This window comes from Aedes aegypti, chromosome 2 (assembly GCF_002204515.2).
Source record: "Aedes aegypti strain LVP_AGWG chromosome 2, AaegL5.0 Primary Assembly, whole genome shotgun sequence".
NCBI classification, from domain to species: domain Eukaryota; kingdom Metazoa; phylum Arthropoda; class Insecta; order Diptera; family Culicidae; genus Aedes; species Aedes aegypti.
In genome coordinates, this window is record NC_035108.1 from 229,934,182 (window position 1) to 229,952,811 (window position 18,630).

Below are 18,630 nucleotides of genomic sequence, written 5' to 3' on the forward strand. Positions count from 1 at the left end.
ATACATCCATCCATACCAAACCAAGAACCATATTTTTCAATTTTTGTTCAGCCAGAGTGAACTATGTGCTTTATATTTTTTAATAAAATCCAACTAAATCGATAATTTATGATGATTTACTTGTATATTGCTGTGTGCGTTTGAAACGCAAATATCAAATGCGGGAACACCAAACGCGGTAAGATTTTTCACAGGCAATCCGATGTCGTCAAAGTAAGCTTTTCTATGCTAGGTTGGCGGTGATATGTGTAATCGTTGCTATGTGTCTTTTGATTGTTTTGTCTTACCGCATTTGAAGGACATTTAGTGAAGATTTGCACCTCAATTGCACACAGCAATATTTCATTTCGGTTCACTTATTGGACACTGTTTATCGCATGTGAGCGATAAATAAAAAATTAAAATTAACCGTCCGCGATAAACTAGTACACGATAAAACTTTAAAGTAAAATATCTCGGAATAAAGTTTTTGGCACTTGGTGCGGTTTAGCAGAACCCCGACCATTTGAAATCAAATAATATAACCATCGTTATCGTTAAAATATTCAAAAAGAATTGTTATTGTAACAAGAGATTTACTACCAAGAATATCTCGAATCAATGTAAGTATCTTCTTCTTCTTCTTCTTGGTATTACGTCCTCACTGGGACAGAGCCTGCTTATTAACTGAGAGCTTTTTGCCAAAGTTGCCCTTTTCGCATTCGTATATCGTGTGACAGGTACGATGATACACTATACCCAGGGAAGTCAAGGAAATTTTCATTACGAAAAGATCCCGGGACCGATTGGGAATCGAACCCAGACACCTTCAGCATCGCTTTGCTTTGTAGCCTCGGACTCTAACCACTCGACTAAGGAAGGCCCAGTGTAGGTATACAGAATAATTTAATTAAAAAAAAAACTATCATTATTTTTTTCTCCTAGGCAAAACATACTTCTGACAATGAAAAACAATGTGATCAATATCTTGATAAGATACGCCACTTCCACATAAATTAGAATTTACAATATTAATTTGAAATAAATGACTATTGCAAATTTGATTGGACATCAGTCTTGAAAAAAGACAAATAAAATTTCTACCAACGGATAGATGTTTAAACCAGGGTTTTTTTTATCTACATTTGAACACATGGAATGATACCAATGACCTATCACTACAATTCCAATCAATTTGCCAAAGCTTGATTGAATATCTTTTCAATTTAGTAAAATAGTCTGAATAAAATATGTCACGGTTGAAAATAATGCCACGAGAAGCACCTAACTTAGCTAAGAAATCGGCTTGTTTATTACCAAATATTTGACAATGAGCTGGAACCCAGACAAATTTAATGATGAGTCCCCGAGAATGCAAATCATGTAAAAGCTTGCGTAACATTAAAATTAAATGATGTGATTTAGAATTAAAACTAACGGATTTAATAGCATTTAAGCAGGGCAAGCTATCAGTACATATAACATAAATGTTTGGAGAGCATTTCCTAATTAAATTACATGTAAAATATAATCGAGCATAATTCGGCAACCATAATAGAACAAGGAGATTGCAGATTAAAAAGAAGTATTATTATTAATAAAAGGTCCATTCGAGTTAAACATACATTGAGAATCAAAACCATCAAATTTCCGCTCAAATAAAAATTTAGCAAATCGAGAAGACTCATTAATTGGAATTTGTTTTCATTCCATTTTTAAAGATATATCAATTGGTCGGTTTCAGACAGACTGGACTAGATTTTTTTTGGCGTTCTAAAGATACGCTCAGAAATCCATCAGTTCTGATTTTTCTGATGCTGTTTTATTTATTTATGTTTCGATGCAGATGTATCATCAAATAGTTAAGTTCCATTATCACAGCAAGTAATGAAAATATTTTTCCATTTTGAATGCCCCAAGGTTTTCCTGGAACCTTTAAAAAGCACTTGGTCCAGTTTGTCTGAACACCGACCAATTAATAGATGAAAATAATGAACATTTATATCACAATTATGAAAACTTTTGGAATGAAATGGAACAATATTTTCCGTAGAACAATAATCAAATGCTTTTATCATTTAATATGTTGGATTAATTTCTTGTAAATCTTTTAGTATATTAATTATTTGATGATGAATTAAACTGTAAATTCCTAGTTCAATGTGTTAATAATCACATTGAACTAGGAATTTACAATTTAATGCATTAAACGAATTTTGAGAGGAATGACTCCCGCTAAAACTTCAACAGATTTAGTATGAGTAGAATTCATTAATATTAAACAAATCATCAAGCAGTGAATTTGATTTTTTTCAAGTTTTGAAAAATATGTTTGACTAGCACAACCAAAAGTAAAACATCCATACTCCAAAACTTAGCGTATTGTAGTATTGTAAAGAGTTATCATATCAGAAGAATGGGTACCCTATCAAGTGTCAGTAATGATACGAAGAAAATTTATTTTTTTGAACAAATTTTCTGAATGTATTTGCTATATGAATTCAAATTCATTAAGGCATAAATATACACTTATGGTGGAATATTAATGTGAAAATATAATAAACTTAGTTTAGGTACTGAAAAAGTGAAACCAGTATTTAAAGCCCATAATCCAATATTATCCAAACTAATTTGCATGAAATGTCTGTTTTTTCCAACTCCTATCCCTACCTCCTCGCGGTACTGGCCGGGGTACGAGTAACCTTAGGGATGATCGGGTAACCAATCCCCGGTGGGAACTTTGGTCGTATGCTGACAGGGAAGGGGGGGTTTGCTTTTGCTTTTGCTTCTGCAAACCTTGAGCGTCTGTACTCCACGTTAGGAGCGGCTCACAACAGCGTCTGTTCTCCATGTCAGGGGCGGCTGATCATCGTCCGAGTGCCAGAGAAGGACTCTAAACCAAACTGTGCACTATGGTCCTACGAACATTTAGGGGGAATGGTCCTCCGGAAATCTAGGGGGTTGGTGTATGTACCATGTACAAAACGCTCATAAGGCCGGTAGTCCTATACGGGCATGAAACGTGGACGATGCTCGAGGAGGACCTGCAAGAACTTGGAGTCTTCGAACGTCGGGTGCTTAGGACGATCTTCGGCGGTGTGCAGGAGAACGGTGTGTGGCGGCGAAGGATGAACCACGAGCTCGCCCAACTCTACGGCGAACCCAGTATCAAGAAGGTGGCCAAAGCTGGAAGGATACGATGGGCAGGGCATGTTGCAAGAATGTCGGACAGCAATCCTGCAAAGATGGTGTTCGCTTCGGATCCGGTTGGTACAAGAAGGCGTGGAGCGCAGCGAGCTAGGTGGGCGGAGCAAGTGCGTATCGATTTGGCGAGCGTGGGGCAGAACCGAGGATGGAGAGATGCGGCCACGAACCGAGTATTGTGGCGTGAAATTGTTGATTCAGTGTTATCTGTGTAGATGTTAACTAAATAAATAAATGAATGTCTGTTTTTTTCCACTTACGGAAATGGCCTTATCATCTGCAATTATCATGATTTAACAACTACATTAAAAATGCCTGGTTACTGGATTCGAACTCGAGACCTTCCAATTGTCAGCGGTATGCCTTGCCATATGCACCATCCTAGGATTGACGAATATACCATCCAGTGCAACATATAAACCCTTCATTCGTTGATCATGTTTGAGCTTCTTTTCGACAATGTCTAAATAACACATGGTACGCTAATCAACAACTGAACAATCGTTTTATTCAGTTGCTGTTTAATGCTGATCCAAGCTGAATTCAGTCAGCTATTTTGAGCGCATAGTGAGAAACTGTATGTCGATGATGGTCAAAACTAAACTTTATTTACACAAAATAAAATCAATCTGAAATTATTAATCTAATTTCATGATTAGTTTATTTATAACTTCAATTTGAATATGATTCACTAACTTAAATTAAAAATCATTTATGTTTATGATGCGTGAGATTTCTATTCTTAAGAAATGGCCAAGTAAATCATTTCTCTAAGATCGCAGTATGCAGTATTCAGTTTGCAACGAGTTGCATAGAACTTGTTTTGCTATTACGACAAAAATCTTTTAAGCTGGATCATTTCCAAAAGCACAAACAAATATTTCAACAGAAACCACGTCGGCGTACAACCATGTGTTGTATCATTTCAGTATTATTCAATCGCGTAGGCTGCGACATAGTAGTATCTTCGAATGTCACAAATTTTCTCGTTCACATCATACAGACCTGAGAGAGACTCGCGAAGACGAAAACTATCAACGTATATGCAGCACAGATACCGCTGTCATGAAACGTCAAATGCAGCCCGTCGTTTTAATGGCTGAAAAAGTGAAAAGTATTGCATTCAAAATAAACTATTATTGAAAACCTCAGTCAGCGGAGTAGTTTTTCTATAGATGCTGATTAATCTAAACACAAGACAAGTTATTTATAATGCCTGGTACGTTTGCTGGCATGAAATTTCACTCAAAATGCCGTTTATGCTTCGGTGTGAAGCAAACCCAATAGATTTTTAGTGAGATGGTCATGTGAGAGCTTGAACGGCTTGCGCAAGATTGCTGTAAACACTGAGTGGAAGAAGAAAAAACTCAGCAATCGCAAAAAAAGAAGACCGTCTCCGCAAGTCTCGTCTCAGATACAACCCCATGTGGACCAATGCACGAGTTCACGAATTTGACGTTTGAGCGGTGCCAAATTCACTCGTTTCCATAGTCTTATAATCGTCACCACTAAATCGTCAAATAATGAACTCGTGCATTGATCCATTCCCTATTGGGGGATAGAACAGGTGCGTACAGTAGCGGGTTCTGCTGCCATCTCTACGAATGTTGGACGATCCGTTAAAACGGTATTGTCAAATCGGTCTGAAAATGAAGTTCGCCTAAAAAAGATTTTTCTCAGTATCCATGCAAGATACCCTGTTTCGGAAGGGCGTATTAGAGCGCATCCGGATGCCAATCGAATGCACCACTCCCGAAGTTAAGTATCTCGCATAGATTCTGAGAAAAATCTAATTTCGCCGTTAAACTTATTCTAACTTTTTATCGCGCCGACAATACCACCAGTCTTGTATCTGGATTCATATGCTATGGCAAAATAGACTGTGATATTTGGCTGACGCCTTCCAAACAGTACTGAAAAGTGCTACTTTTCAGCACCGAAAACAGTGCTGAAAAGTAGCACTTTTCAGCATTGTTTTTTGGTAGGTAAAACAGGCTATTTATGATATATCAATGAAAAGTTTATTGATTTGTTACGGAATCGCAAAAACATAGTTTTTAAACTCTTCTTGAGCAATTCTCGCTGAAACCAGGCCGCCATCGGCACCCATCGTTAGAATTCCAATTTTATGTCACTGATCGCTAGCTTTCGATAAAACTTAAGGGTGGTCCTTTTTGTTTTCTCAAATTGGTGGACCCCTCGTACGCCAACTAGCTAAACAGTTTGCAAAAAAGCCCATGTTTTGATAAATCTTGGGTATTTCTTCACGTGATATGTCTCATATTTCCCTTGGAACACATACCAAACTTAATGGCATCGTATAGAGAAAGGATATAGCTTTCATTTGAAGTTAAAAAAAATCCGGCGGCCATTTTGAATTTGGCCGCCATCTTGAATTTTGTTAGAAAAATCGTTTTTTCACCATTAGCGCACCGCTCGTTTTGAATTCTGAGATCACCATCAGAAAGCTGAGGAAAAATTGCGTAAGATAGGCTACAGAAACAAGGTGTGCAATGGTATTTACCCTATGAAATGAACGATTTTCTAAGACATGTTCCACGATTTTGACGTATATGGCGAGTGCAATCAATGCAAACATCATTTTTTGTACAACAAAGATACAAGTTTTCAATAGTTGGTGTATTTTTCGAGTCAGATGAAGAATAGGAGTATTATTTTGAGTGAAAAAATCTGGCGGCCATCTTGGATGTTGACGCCATCTTGGTTTTAAGTAGTAGAATGAGTTTTCACCTTGATAACACTCAACATGTTGAATTTTAATGCCACCGTTGCACTTACTATTCTTCTTGTTCTTTTTTTTCCTGACGTTACGTCCCTACTGGAATAGAGCCAGCCCCTAAGCTTCAAAAATAAATTAACAAGTAGAATTTTTTAACGCTTATTTGCCACCTGAATGATTGTTCTGCATATCTGCGAGTTGAAAAATAGCATTAATTCTTTCATTTATTTGGTCTAAAACCATTGATAGAAATGAACAATCTGTTGAACAGCTAAAATAAGATAAGAAATAAAGAATCTGTTTGTTTTTTAACGGAGATCTTTAATTAATTAAACATGCACACTTAAAATAAATCGCAGTATCCTGTGAAATAAATCACCGAAATTGAACTGTAAACAATAAAAATACAGATGTTCCTGTGAAATCTACTATTCTACCGACAAAATCCGTGACATCAGCTATTTTACCGGAGAAAATCGGTGAAATCTACTATTTTACCGGAAAAAATCCGTGAAACAAACCATTTTACTGTAACCTTGTGAAATACTAACGAACAGTTCGGTAAAAGCATTATTTTCACCGAACTTCTGTGAAATCGTGTGACAGCCACTCTGGCAGGCATGAGCTTCCTCTTGTTTCAGTTTTTGCACACCACTTACAAGCAGTGTAAGCTGGCTTAGTGATAGCAAGCCTGCTTCCTGATCGGCAGGTCGGGAGTTCGATTCCCGGTCAAACCATTTTCTTGTTTTTCTTTATGATTTTGTTCAACGATTTTACAGATTGTTCGGTGATTTTTCACCGAACCTTCAGCTGTTGAGATTACGGTGAAATTTCACCGTAATCCGTATTTTTTTTTAAGTGTGTGAAGAGCGCTGAGATGGTAAAAAATCATTCTACTGCTTAAAACTAAGATGGCGTCAAAATCCAAGATGGCCACCAGATTTTCCAAACCCAAAATGATTCACCTGCGTTTCGGCATCACGTTCACATTAGAACAAAGCCTGCTTCTCACCTTTCAATTTCGCTATTTTTCACATGCATGTTGGGTGTTAGTGAAAACAATACTTTATGATTCAGAAAATCAAGGATTTTTTTGCTTAAAAATTTAAGATTTCCATTCTAAATTAATGCACTTTCGGAAATGTTTTACGTTAAAACTACAGATATTACCACAAAACTTACTAATGTCGCAACAATTTATAAACTTCATTCGATGACAAAAAAAGCATATGGTAAAAAAAAATATTTGTTTATTTCAATCAATGTTTTTGGACGGTTTTTATTCATTAAATTTATTTATTCATAATAACTGAATTCAAAGATATGTCGAGAATTATTCTGTTATTAAAAATCGTATTATAAAAGAAAATTCCTATTTAATAACCTGTATTTATAACTAACAAAGCTGAGTATCAGGCTCGGTTCCACTAGGGACGTAACGTCAGGAAAATGAAGAATAATAAGAAGAAGAGTATACGTAACCTTGTTTTTATTGGTAACCTCTAAATTAGACATGCTGAGTGCTATCAAGGTGAAAAATTCATTCTACTAGTCAAAATCAAGATGGCGTCAAAATCTAAGATGGCCGCCAGATTTTATCACTCTAAATAATACTCCTATTCTTCATCTGACTCGAAAAATACACCAACTATTGAAAACTTGTATCTTTGTTGTACAAAAAATGATGTTTGCATTGATTGCACTCGCCATATACGTCAAAATCGTGGAACATGTTTTAGAAAATCGTTCATTTCATAGGGTAAATACCATTGCACACCTAGTTTCTGTAGCCTATCTTACGCAATTTTTCCTCAGCTTTCTGATGGTGATCTCAGAATTCAAAACGAGCGGTGCGCTAATGGTGAAAAAACGATTTTTCTAACAAAATTCAAGATGGCGGCCAAATTCAAAATGGCCGCCGGATTTTTTTTAACTTCAAATGAAAGCTATATCCTTTCTCTATACGATGCCATTATGTTTGGTATGTGTTCCAAGGGAAATATGAGACATATCACGTGAAGAAATACCCAAGATTTATCAAAAAATGGGCTTTTTTGCAAACTGTTTAGCTAGCTGGCGTACGAGGGGTCCACCAATTTGAGAAAACAAAAAGGACCACCCTTAAGTTTTATCGAAAGCTAGCGATCAGTGACATAAAATTGGAATTCTAACGATGGGTGCCGATGGCGGCCTGGTTTCAGCGAGAATTGCTCTCTTATAAATAATTTATTTTGAAGATAACGAAATGAGTCATAAAAAAGCAATGTGTAACCTGTAATTGATTTTTTCAGATGATGACTGGGGGAAAGAAAGAGACGTTGTGGTAATAAGAGATGAGGAAAAATCATTTGGAATCAGTATAGTTGGAGGAACGGTAAGTACAATATAAGCATAATAAGCATGTTAATATAATTCATCAAAATGCAATTGAATACAGGGTGATTACAGGGTGTTTCCTAACAGTAAAATAAGTTATCATAGAAAAAGGATGCTTGTGTGAATTTCAATTTTCAGTGTTGGTAGGTATTGCAAAGCGTAAATGTGTAGACTTTTGATTCTGTTGTTTGCTCTTGTTGGGCGAGCGATGGAATCAAGATCAACACGATGAACCATTTCTTATTTTTTCACATTTCTTTATGCTGAGTTTTAAAGACGCTCATAAAACAACTCGATAGCGACCGTCATCCATTAATAATGAAATTTAACGTTGCATTAAGTATTATCGTGAAATGTTGTAAAGATTTTTTTATCAAAATTTCGATATCAAAATCCAGCGGGGAATTCGCTGGTTGGAACCTTGGTTGGAATACGACTGCCTTCCAAGTAGCGAATCCGACCCTTTAGTTAGAACGAATGACAGCTGGTGAAAATGTTCCAGACTCACGCATCTGGAGAGCAAATTTTTAAGAAACGCACATATCAAGCGTGTGCTAGAATAAGAGCGTAAGTCGCATGATCGATTTCTCTTCATCGATCCTCTCTTCTGTGAATAAAGGTGACAAGATACGGGTTTGTCAGCATTTTTTCACCTCAGGACGCAAGATTACATCGCTGCCTAGCGTCCTGAAGTGAAAAAATGCTGACAAATCCGTATCTTGTCACATTTATTCACAGAAGAGAGGATCGATGCTGAGAAATCCATCATGCGACTTACGCCCTTATTCTAGCACACGCTTGGAACTCTATAATTCCACAATTGCTGTAATCTCAAGATTCCTTCATAGGATACAGATTTCGAGCTAAAATTCTAAAATTCTCAGAAAAATCTTTGTAATCATCATTATAAAATTCACATGCACGTAAAAGGAATGCTAGATTTATCGCAATTTTATACCTAAAATCGTGTAAAATTACATAATTTACATGAATTAGTGACCATGACCGATTACGCGATGTACAGCGGGAATTCACATGATTTGTCGTGCGAATAAGCGACAAATTTGGCATATATGCATGATTTTATTTATTGATTTTAAGTGTCACTCTGAATGGAATTTTCGTATCGTGCAGCATCACTCTGCACTCTGAATAAAATTTTTTAACGTGCAGCATCAGTCACTGCACGCAAAAAAATTGTGCGGTAAAAACTACCATTTTAGGGGGTTAACTTAAGCGCTCACACCGGCAATTTTCAGCAGACCAGAAATGCGCTTGATTTTACCATGTCTGTAGTCGGAATCAGATTGTTGTAAATTATTTCTGTCAAATGTACCAGTAATGCGGTGGGGTGTACCGTAAACATAGTAAATTGGTCTGAATTTCCATGGTAGTTTCAAGAATGGGCGTAGTCAGCTAAAATAGTTATTTTTACCACAGAATTTTTTCCCGTGTGCTCATGTTCGAAAGTAGTATTGTATTTTTCGGTAAAATCCAGAATGCGATCGCATCTCAGTTTGGAGCTGCGAACTTATTTACACAGTGAAAGAAAATTTCCCAGAACAAAGTATAAAAACTCTCTTGATTTCTTACACCACAGGCAGCAAAATAAATGAGACTTCATATTTATTTTTAATAAATATTCCTTGCCTTATAAGAGTATTAAACATTATACAGTAATGTCCCGATTTTGTCAGCCCCATGTTGCATTTATGGTTGACAAAATCGGGAAAGAGCCGTAATCCAAGGTAACATTGATAAGTTTCTTGAATAATTATTAAGAATTTCAAATTTTAAAAATTCGATCTTAAGATGATTGTATAGACGTGGCCAAGGTCATAATTGACTTTATGCACCCAATATTGCCAGTATAGACGTGTTTAGTCCAAATAAAATAAATATAAATTTTAGGCTGACAAAATCGGGAACAAAGAATGCAAAAATCGGGGGTAGACAAAATCGTGGGCTGGCAAAATCGGGTCATTACAGTAATTGATAAAAATAATACTATTTGTAGTGAAATTTCAACATCACAAATATTAATTTCACAAGCTGTGTAGCATTTCATTGCAGTTCGTCAATAATGACTTAGTGTGTAAGAGGTCAATTTAGCCGTTTATTTAAACTCAGAAAAAAAATAGTCACAGAATTACTAAAGTGTATGCATTAATGACAATATTTTCTATCTGCCTTTCTTTCATTCTGCTGTGAATATGTACACTAACTATCATTTCGACTGGGTTGAAACTTAGCGATGCTTCAACCCAGGCGAATTGGCAAACAGGAATAAAATTCCCTACAGAATTAAAGAGAGGCAGATAGAAAATAGTCATTATTTACTAAAATTTAGTAATTCTGTGACTACCCGTGTTTCTGCACGCAAAAAAATTGTGCAGTAAAAACTACAATTTTAGGGGGTTAACTTAAGCGCACGCACCGGCAATTTTCAGCAGACCAGAAATGTGCTTGATTTTACCATGTCTGTAGTTGGAATCAGATTGCTGTAAATTATTTCTGTTAAATGTACCAGTAATGCGGTGGGGTGTACCGTAAACATAGTAAATTGGTCTGAATGTCCATGGTAGTTTTAAGAATGGGTGTAGTTAGCTAAAATAGTTATTTCTACCACAGAATTTCTTCCCGTGTGAGTGTACATCTGTGAAAGCCGCCCGGAGCGATGTGGGCTATTTAGAGGTGTGGGCGAACATCAAATTAGTATTTGTGATAACATCAGTTTTGAAGTGGTAGTTGTGCAATGCCAAGTTCGGCGAGCCGAATGTTCACGAAGTAGCCGAAGATGACGTCACGTTGAGCAAGCTGCGAACAAAATTTTTCGCAGCCTTGTCGTCACCATCAGCTGATCGTTTTGTTAACATCTTTTTCGTGACTAATACAAGCACACACATACTAAGATCCGGACCTGTTTTATATCACATTGCGCCCGGAGTCTTTTCAGCCGCCGTCCCATTGTTTCGACTTTAACGTTAGCTTCGCATCCAGAAAACTTCGCATCTCATGAGCAGGCGCGATTACGGTTTGGTGCTGCGAAGTCAATATTGACTTCGCAGCACCAATCTGGAGTTCGTCGGTTGGACTTCCGAGCAGGGTGGGTGTACGGCTGTCAACTACGAATAAATGTCGCCTAACAATCATCTCTCACGCGGGCCGGCCCAAACAGCATCATCTCTCACGCGGGCCGGTTCAAACAGCACAAGTCAAAACCGCGGGCCAAGCCAGGCAGCAAATGCTTTTCAACACTCAAACAGCGCGATGTCTAGCAGCGTTTTGAGCCACACGAACAAATTCACATAACATGAACGGTAGCGCACCTCGTTGTGTATACCCCCCCTGCTTCCGAGGCAAAGTTTTGAACGAACTTACTGTAATTTGCTCTGCCGGCTTGGTTTTTATCTCGACTGTTTTGGAAAACAGTTCAACATCACGTCGACGGAAGAAGTTTTATCACAACGGAGGATTTGTCAGTTCGAGCGCGCCAAAATCCTTCCGATTGAAAATGTGTTGGCGGTGCCTAGTGTAGAACTGTAAATGATTATATATATATATATATATATATATATATATATATATATATATATATATATATAATATATATATATATATATATATATATATATATATATATATATATATATATATATATATATATATATATATATATATATATATATATATATATATATATATATATATATATATATATATATATATATATAAATTATGTGACAGAGTCACATGGAAAGGTTTTTAAAAAACTGAAAGACCGAACTGATCGGTATGGAGAACGAAACTAGAATGATTTATTACTTGTAAATTAATTGTTACAGAGGCCTAGCTTGGAAGAGGAAAGAGCCCTAGCTAATTTAAAGTATTGTAACTGGATCGCGTCGTCCGGTCGTCGACGCGTGTTGCTGATTCGGCAAGGAGTGCCAACATGTTATGATAGGAATGTTGGTTGCCAGGTGACTTCGTGGAAGTTGGTGGGCTATGGTTGCTGAGTGTTGGCTTGACGATTATACTGCTGACGGTCACTTTATAATTGTGATGGTTGTTCCAATCCGGCTAAGGATGTTGACACTTGTTGTTGTTGTTGGAGATTTTGGAGCTTGGCAGAAATGTCTGCTAGACTGGAGTCGGTTGCTAGAGTTGGGGTTTTAGTAGAGGGTTCGATTGTAACTACTCCCCCCCTAAGTGAGGAACGTCTCGGTCCGATTTTGAGTATGAGTATGATGATAATGATGATTGTGGCAGTTCCTGTGAGCGAAAATCCGCCAAGTAGGCTCCAGAATTTGATGTTGATGTGATTCTGTTTCAGATAAACGTGTTCCAGTTTCTGTCGATTATTTATCGCTGTGTTGCTGATTTCTGCTATGTCATGTTGTTTGAAGAGATGCCAGTGAATTGAGGTATTGTGGATTGCGCCATATAGAATTTCTGTGTTGACTGTAGTTTCTGAATTTTTGAAGGTTTGTCCGTTAAAATTTACCGTACAGTTGGAGAATTTGACAATGAAGTTTCCAGTGAGTCTTCTGTTGTCGGGTCCGCAGCTTGTTTCAAGAAGATGATGTTTGGCGTTCGAGATTATGATGGTGTTCTCATTTACCAGTTGATGTGTGGTATCGTTTTTGAAAATAGAGTTACAACGAGAATGTTTGCCAAGTATGATTTGTCTGAGGCATTCGTCTTTAAACTCTTTGATATTGGCTGACCTTTGAACGAAATCCTTTGGGTTGTCTGTTGTGAAAAGTTTTGACCCGTGCCGTATAACTTGGCTTGGGTAATACTTTATAATCTGATTGTCCACGATGAGAGGATAAATTCTGATGATTGTGGATGTAGAATTTTCTAATTGTGGGACATGCAAAATATAGAGCAAGTCTCCATTCTTCACTGCAATCTTAGGGGTGACGAATTGTAATGCTTCGTCTAGGAAATCGGTTTTCACTCCTTGGTCCTGGAGTGTTGATTTGATGACATTTATCTCCCTTGTGGACAGCATCTTGTTGTTGGTAACGGCAATTTTTGTAAGCGTGATTGCTTCCTGAATGTTATCCAGTAATTCATTGATGACGTCGATATTGAGCATTGTGGTGATGGCATCTAGTGTATCGAGACCAATCTTGTTGTTGTTGAGTGATCCGGCTATTTGGTTGATTGTTTCAGTGAGTTGGGTGATTCTGTTGTTAATATTTTCGTTTATCTGGTACTGTTGGTTATTTTGTTTGATGAGGTCGTTCATAGTTGAATTGATGATTTCCAAATCGTGGGCGTCAGGTGATCCAGCAATCCATTTCCATGCCGTGCCTATGGAATTCCATCTTTTGCGTCTGTGTGTCCGTCGTGGTTTCAGCCCGTAGAGGGTTGAATACAACTTTTTTATTCGAAATTTGATTACTTCTTGTAGTGGGTTAGTGGGGTTAAGGTTGTTATAAAATGTATTTGTTATTATTTCTATACTTTCCTCTATTCTTGCTAAATTGATAGGGTGTATTAGTTTTAGGGATCCTGTTTGGATTTTACAATCAGTTTATTTGATCTGCACGATTGGATCATTTAAGGTATTAATGATGTGTAGTAGTGGTTCACCGTATATGAAATAGAAGTTTATGTGCAATAAAAGTGTGGCATACATCCATTTTATCTGTAAGTTAAAATTAGTGTTAGTTTTGTGTTAGTTTTTTATTTTAGTTTGGGGTATTTGAAATAATTGTTATAATTAAGGCTTCCTCTTCCGTTTTAATTTGGACTTGTGTACTTTTATATTCCTGGTATCTATGACGGTTTTCTTCCTGTTCTGTCTAACTACTTGTTTCTTAAATTTGTTCTTTCGTTTATTTGGAATTCCCTGAATTTTGTTGTATATTATGTCTCCTTTTTTGAATTTTGGTTTATCTATCCTATTTTTATTATGATTTTCTATGGTTCTCTTTTGATACTCTCCTAATTTGACCATGATTTCATCGAAAAGAGTGTCCCTATTTTCCAACATTACTTCGGGGTTCAAAGGCCCTTCTTCTTCCTCCCTAACGGCGAAAAACACGTCCACGGGGTTTCTCTTATGTGCGGAGTGAATGGATTCATTGTATAATGAAGTAGCAATTTTGTAAAGTTCTTTGTTATTCAGATCTGGATATTTGCTCTTTGAGCATCTAAAAATTTCGCTGAGAGTTGAGTGAAATCGTTCAACGATTCCATTCACCTCACTATGGTCTGAAGGTGTATAGTAAGTCTCTATTTCAAGTCTTTGCAGAAGGCTACGGATTTCGACGGACTTGAATGCGGTTTCATTATCGCAGACAATCATTCTTGGTTTGCCATGTGTGGTAAACAATTTAACCATTCCCCTTTTCACGTCAGGGATACAACGAGATTTAATAGGAACTAACATGGCATACCTTGAGAATTTATCTACTGCCGATAAAAAAAGACAGGGGGAGGAAATGAAAATATCTACATGAAATATATCTCGGGGTTTTTTCGGCATTGGTGTATACGCGAATTTAATTCGGTAGGGAGATCTTTCATACTTACTTTCCAGGCACGTGGTGCACAAATTGATGATGGTTTGTACCTTTTTCCGCATGTTTGGAAAGTAGAATCTTCTCTTGATGGCCTCATAGTTTTCATCAGCACCCCTATGTGCTCGCTGGTGGACGTCTTCTAGCGTTTTATCTTGATCTTCTTCGGAGGTGAGATCCTGTAGAATAGTCTGTGTTAATACAATTTTGAAGGTTTTGTTCCTAGAGAAATAGTTTTTGTACGCTATTTGCAGTGTATTTAACCATTTTTCCGGGCATAATATACAATTTGTCCGGGTAGGGTGCATAAAGTCCCGTAAGATTTTTATGGCATAGGGTATACCGAATGATGCTCGAGTAAGGGTCTGTCGAAATCTCGAGGGAAAGATTTCTTCGCGTACTTCGTTGTTCTGCGAACCTTCAGAAATTAAAATTTGATTACGATAATAATTTAGAGGTTTCTCAGTCATTCTAATTAGATCCTCGTTATCGGATTCAGCTGAATGAACCGTTTCAGCGTCTGATGAAGATTCGTCTTCTTCGTCTTCGTTAGCATTAATTTCTAGTGTGTTGCATTCTTTTTGCTGTGGAATTCTAGACAAGCCGTCGGCGATAACGTTTTGTTTTCCGGGCCTGTAATGGATTTCGTAGTCGAATTCCTCGAGCCGTAATTTCCACTTAATTAATCTGTCATTTGATCCTTTAAGGTTCAAGGCGTAGGTTAATGGTTTGTGGTCGTGTAAAGACTGAATTTACGCCCAAATAAATAGGGTCTGAAGTACTTGCACGCCCAGTCGATAGCAAGCAATTCCTTCTCGATAGCTGAGTATCTTACCTCAGTCTCGGATAGCGTACGAGAAGCAAAGGCGATGGGCTTGTCTGATCCAATGGGACCCTGTGACAATACCGCACCTAATGCGAAGTTAGAAGCGTCTGTCGTGAGGACAAATCGTTTTGAGAAATCCGGGTATTGTAGTACGTGGCTACTGGTTAGGATTTCTTTGCACCGTCGAAAAGCATCAGTAAATTCTGGTGTGTGACGGATTGTTTCTCCTTTTCGGAGTTGTTGGGTTAAGTGTTTTGAAATTTTAGCAAAATCCCTGATGAATTTCCTGTAGTAACCAATTACACCTAGGAAGCTTCTCAGCTCCTTTTCATTCTTTGGTATTGGCCACTCTCGAATAGCTTTAATCTTCTCAGGATTGGGTTTTACTCCTTCTGGAGTAACTATATGGCCTAGAAAAGCGACCTCCTTTTGAAGAAATTCACATTTATCTATTTGAATTTTCATATTGTATTTCCTCAACGTTTCCAATATCAAATTCAAATTGATCAAATGTTCTTGAAGGCTGGTTGAATAGATGATAATGTCATCCATATAAACCAGGCAACGAACGCCAATATGTTCTCTGAGAATGTTGTCCATTACTCTCTGAAACGTGGCAGGGGCATTTTTTAATCCGAAGGGCATTCGGATGAATTCATAGTGTCCGCCCTCGACACTGAAAGCAGTTTTTTGGATGTCACCTTTATGGATTTCAATTTGATGAAATCCGGAGGCCAGATCCAATGTCGAAAAGTACTGACATCGGCCGAGTTTATCCAGGATGTCGGTAATGTTCGGTATTGGGTATCGATCGTCAACCGTCTTCTCGTTGAGTTTATGGTAGTCGATGACTAAACGCCATTTCCTTTGACCAGAAGCATCGAGCTTCTTTGGCACTACCCATACGGGCGAGGAATATGGGCTTTCTGAAGCACGGATAATGCCTTGCTCCAGCATTTTATGAATTTGTCGTTGAACCTCTACTCTATGACAGAAAGGATAACGGTACGATTTAGCATATACGGGTAGATCGTCTTTAGTAATGATCTTGTGGCGTATAGCGTTTGTGAACGACAGGGTTTCTTCTTCGTGATGAAAAACATCTCTAAACTTATTAAGGACCTTAAGCAATTTGGGCTTTTCCTCAGAATTTAAGTTGTCGAGTCTAAGTTTATCAACGAGGGGCTCTGCTTTTGTGGTTTGGTCAGCCTTTTGTGTTCTGCTAACGTAATTAGGATTTGGGGAAATTTCTTCGAAGTTGAGAAGATCTGTGAACATAGCATCCTTGTCAATACATAATTGTAATTGTTTGTTGCTGAGATTTATCATCGGAAAAGTTACTATACCGTTATGAGCGCTATATACTCCTGAGGGTATAATCACATCTTGTCCTATGACAAGATCGTGTTCGATTAGGAAGTCTCCTTCCTTTTTTCGAACTTGAAATTCTTTAACCAAAGTCTCACCTTCATGAAAGTTAAGTTGTTCTCTGGTTGGGAATTTTTTATGAAGAGGTATTTCGATGTCATTTATGCAGATCGTTTTAGAAGCTGTATTGATTACTGCACAAAGTGTCCTTAGGGATTCAAATCCAATAAGACCATCGAAAAAGTCATGGAATCTAAATAAGAAAAATTTTAACTTCGGTAGATCATTTATAAAATTCACGAACGGATTGACGTGCGTGTATCGATCGATGCGATGTAGACCACTCAGATTCTTTATTTTCTGTTGTGGTCCTGTCCCGATGCTATGGGTTTGTACTAGTTCGGGAGATATATAATTATAATTCGCTCCGGTATCGATTAGAAATCTCAGAGGTCTATTGACACTTCTGGGTATTTCCAGATACGGGAGAAAATTATTACTTATTCCGGGATCCCTTGATCCGGATCCGTACAAAAAATTAATTCCTCATACTCCTCATCTTGTACGTAACTTTCCGCTGAGTGTTCCTCATTCGGAATGTTATGTTGAGGCTCAAGTTGGTTAGAACAGTGAGGCTGTTCTTCACCTTCGTGCATATTAATTTGCGTTCTGAATCTAGATTGTCCTAAGGGGTCAGGTTTTATATTTGGTGGTGTTGAAAACCGCGATAGGCCGTATTGTCCAGGCCCGTTCTTAAAGTTATTGATCTTGGGTTGAGAGTAACCCTGGGAAGAATTTTGAGTTGGATTCATTGGTCTATTCGAGGTGTTGTACCCTCGGCCGGTTTGTCCTGCAGGGTGAAATTTTGTGTTGTTATTAAAAATTTTCGTGACGTTAGAATCGTGGAGCTTCGCGAGTCTTTCGCGTCTTTTCTGGCTGGCCACGTGTTGTTCTAAGGCCCCTTCATAGGCCTCCTGGAGATCCTTAGGTTTGTAGATTCTTGTTAGAGAAGATAGATGGTCTGGCAGGCCATCTATGAAAGCATTTGTAACCATGGCTCCATAGCTTAGCATAAGGACTTTGGCACAACTTTTAGTGTCATCGTTTGCGAGGATGTTCGCATTTATGTCAGCTAAGAGTTTTTTTGATTGTTGGTAGAAGCTTAATAGATCTTGACTACCTTGTTTCAATCCAGAAATTTTTGAAATGAGCGTGGCTAGATCACGCTTATCACCGAGTTCGTCTTGGAGGGCTTTTTTATATCGGCCCAAACCAATTTGACTTGCCCGCGAATGAGGATATCATTCGCTTCATTCATAATTTTGTCTCTGATTATGCCAGTCCATAGTGGCATAACATGGTCTACTGTGGATTGGTCATTAATTACTTTCTCGCAGTATTTTATCTTTTGATCGACGGAGTCGATCCACGAGGACAACATTGCTGGTTCTCCTGTGAAAGTTGGGATGAGTTTGATGGGATCAGGTACACTGAAACCGTCGAACTTTCTTTCAGCTGGCATATGCGCAGCTGTAGGTTGCAATGTTGAAGCATTTCTGTTTTGGGAGGCTTCTAAGGCGGAAATCTGGAGCCGCTGTTGC

The 18,630-nt window shown here is 37.8% G+C and overlaps 1 protein-coding gene across 6 annotated transcripts in view; it reads left to right on the top strand.

The window, feature by feature from the left end:
- LOC5569990 (inactivation-no-after-potential D protein) overlaps positions 1–18,630 on the top strand; it is a 298,943-nt gene that overhangs the window by 63,237 nt on the left and 217,076 nt on the right. For all 6 annotated transcript variants that reach the window (XM_021844310.1, XM_021844309.1, XM_021844306.1 and 3 more), the window contains one exon: positions 8,215–8,297. In XM_021844310.1, the coding sequence (XP_021700002.1) occupies positions 8,215–8,297 (83 nt within the window). The remainder of the gene's footprint in view (positions 1–8,214; positions 8,298–18,630) is intronic.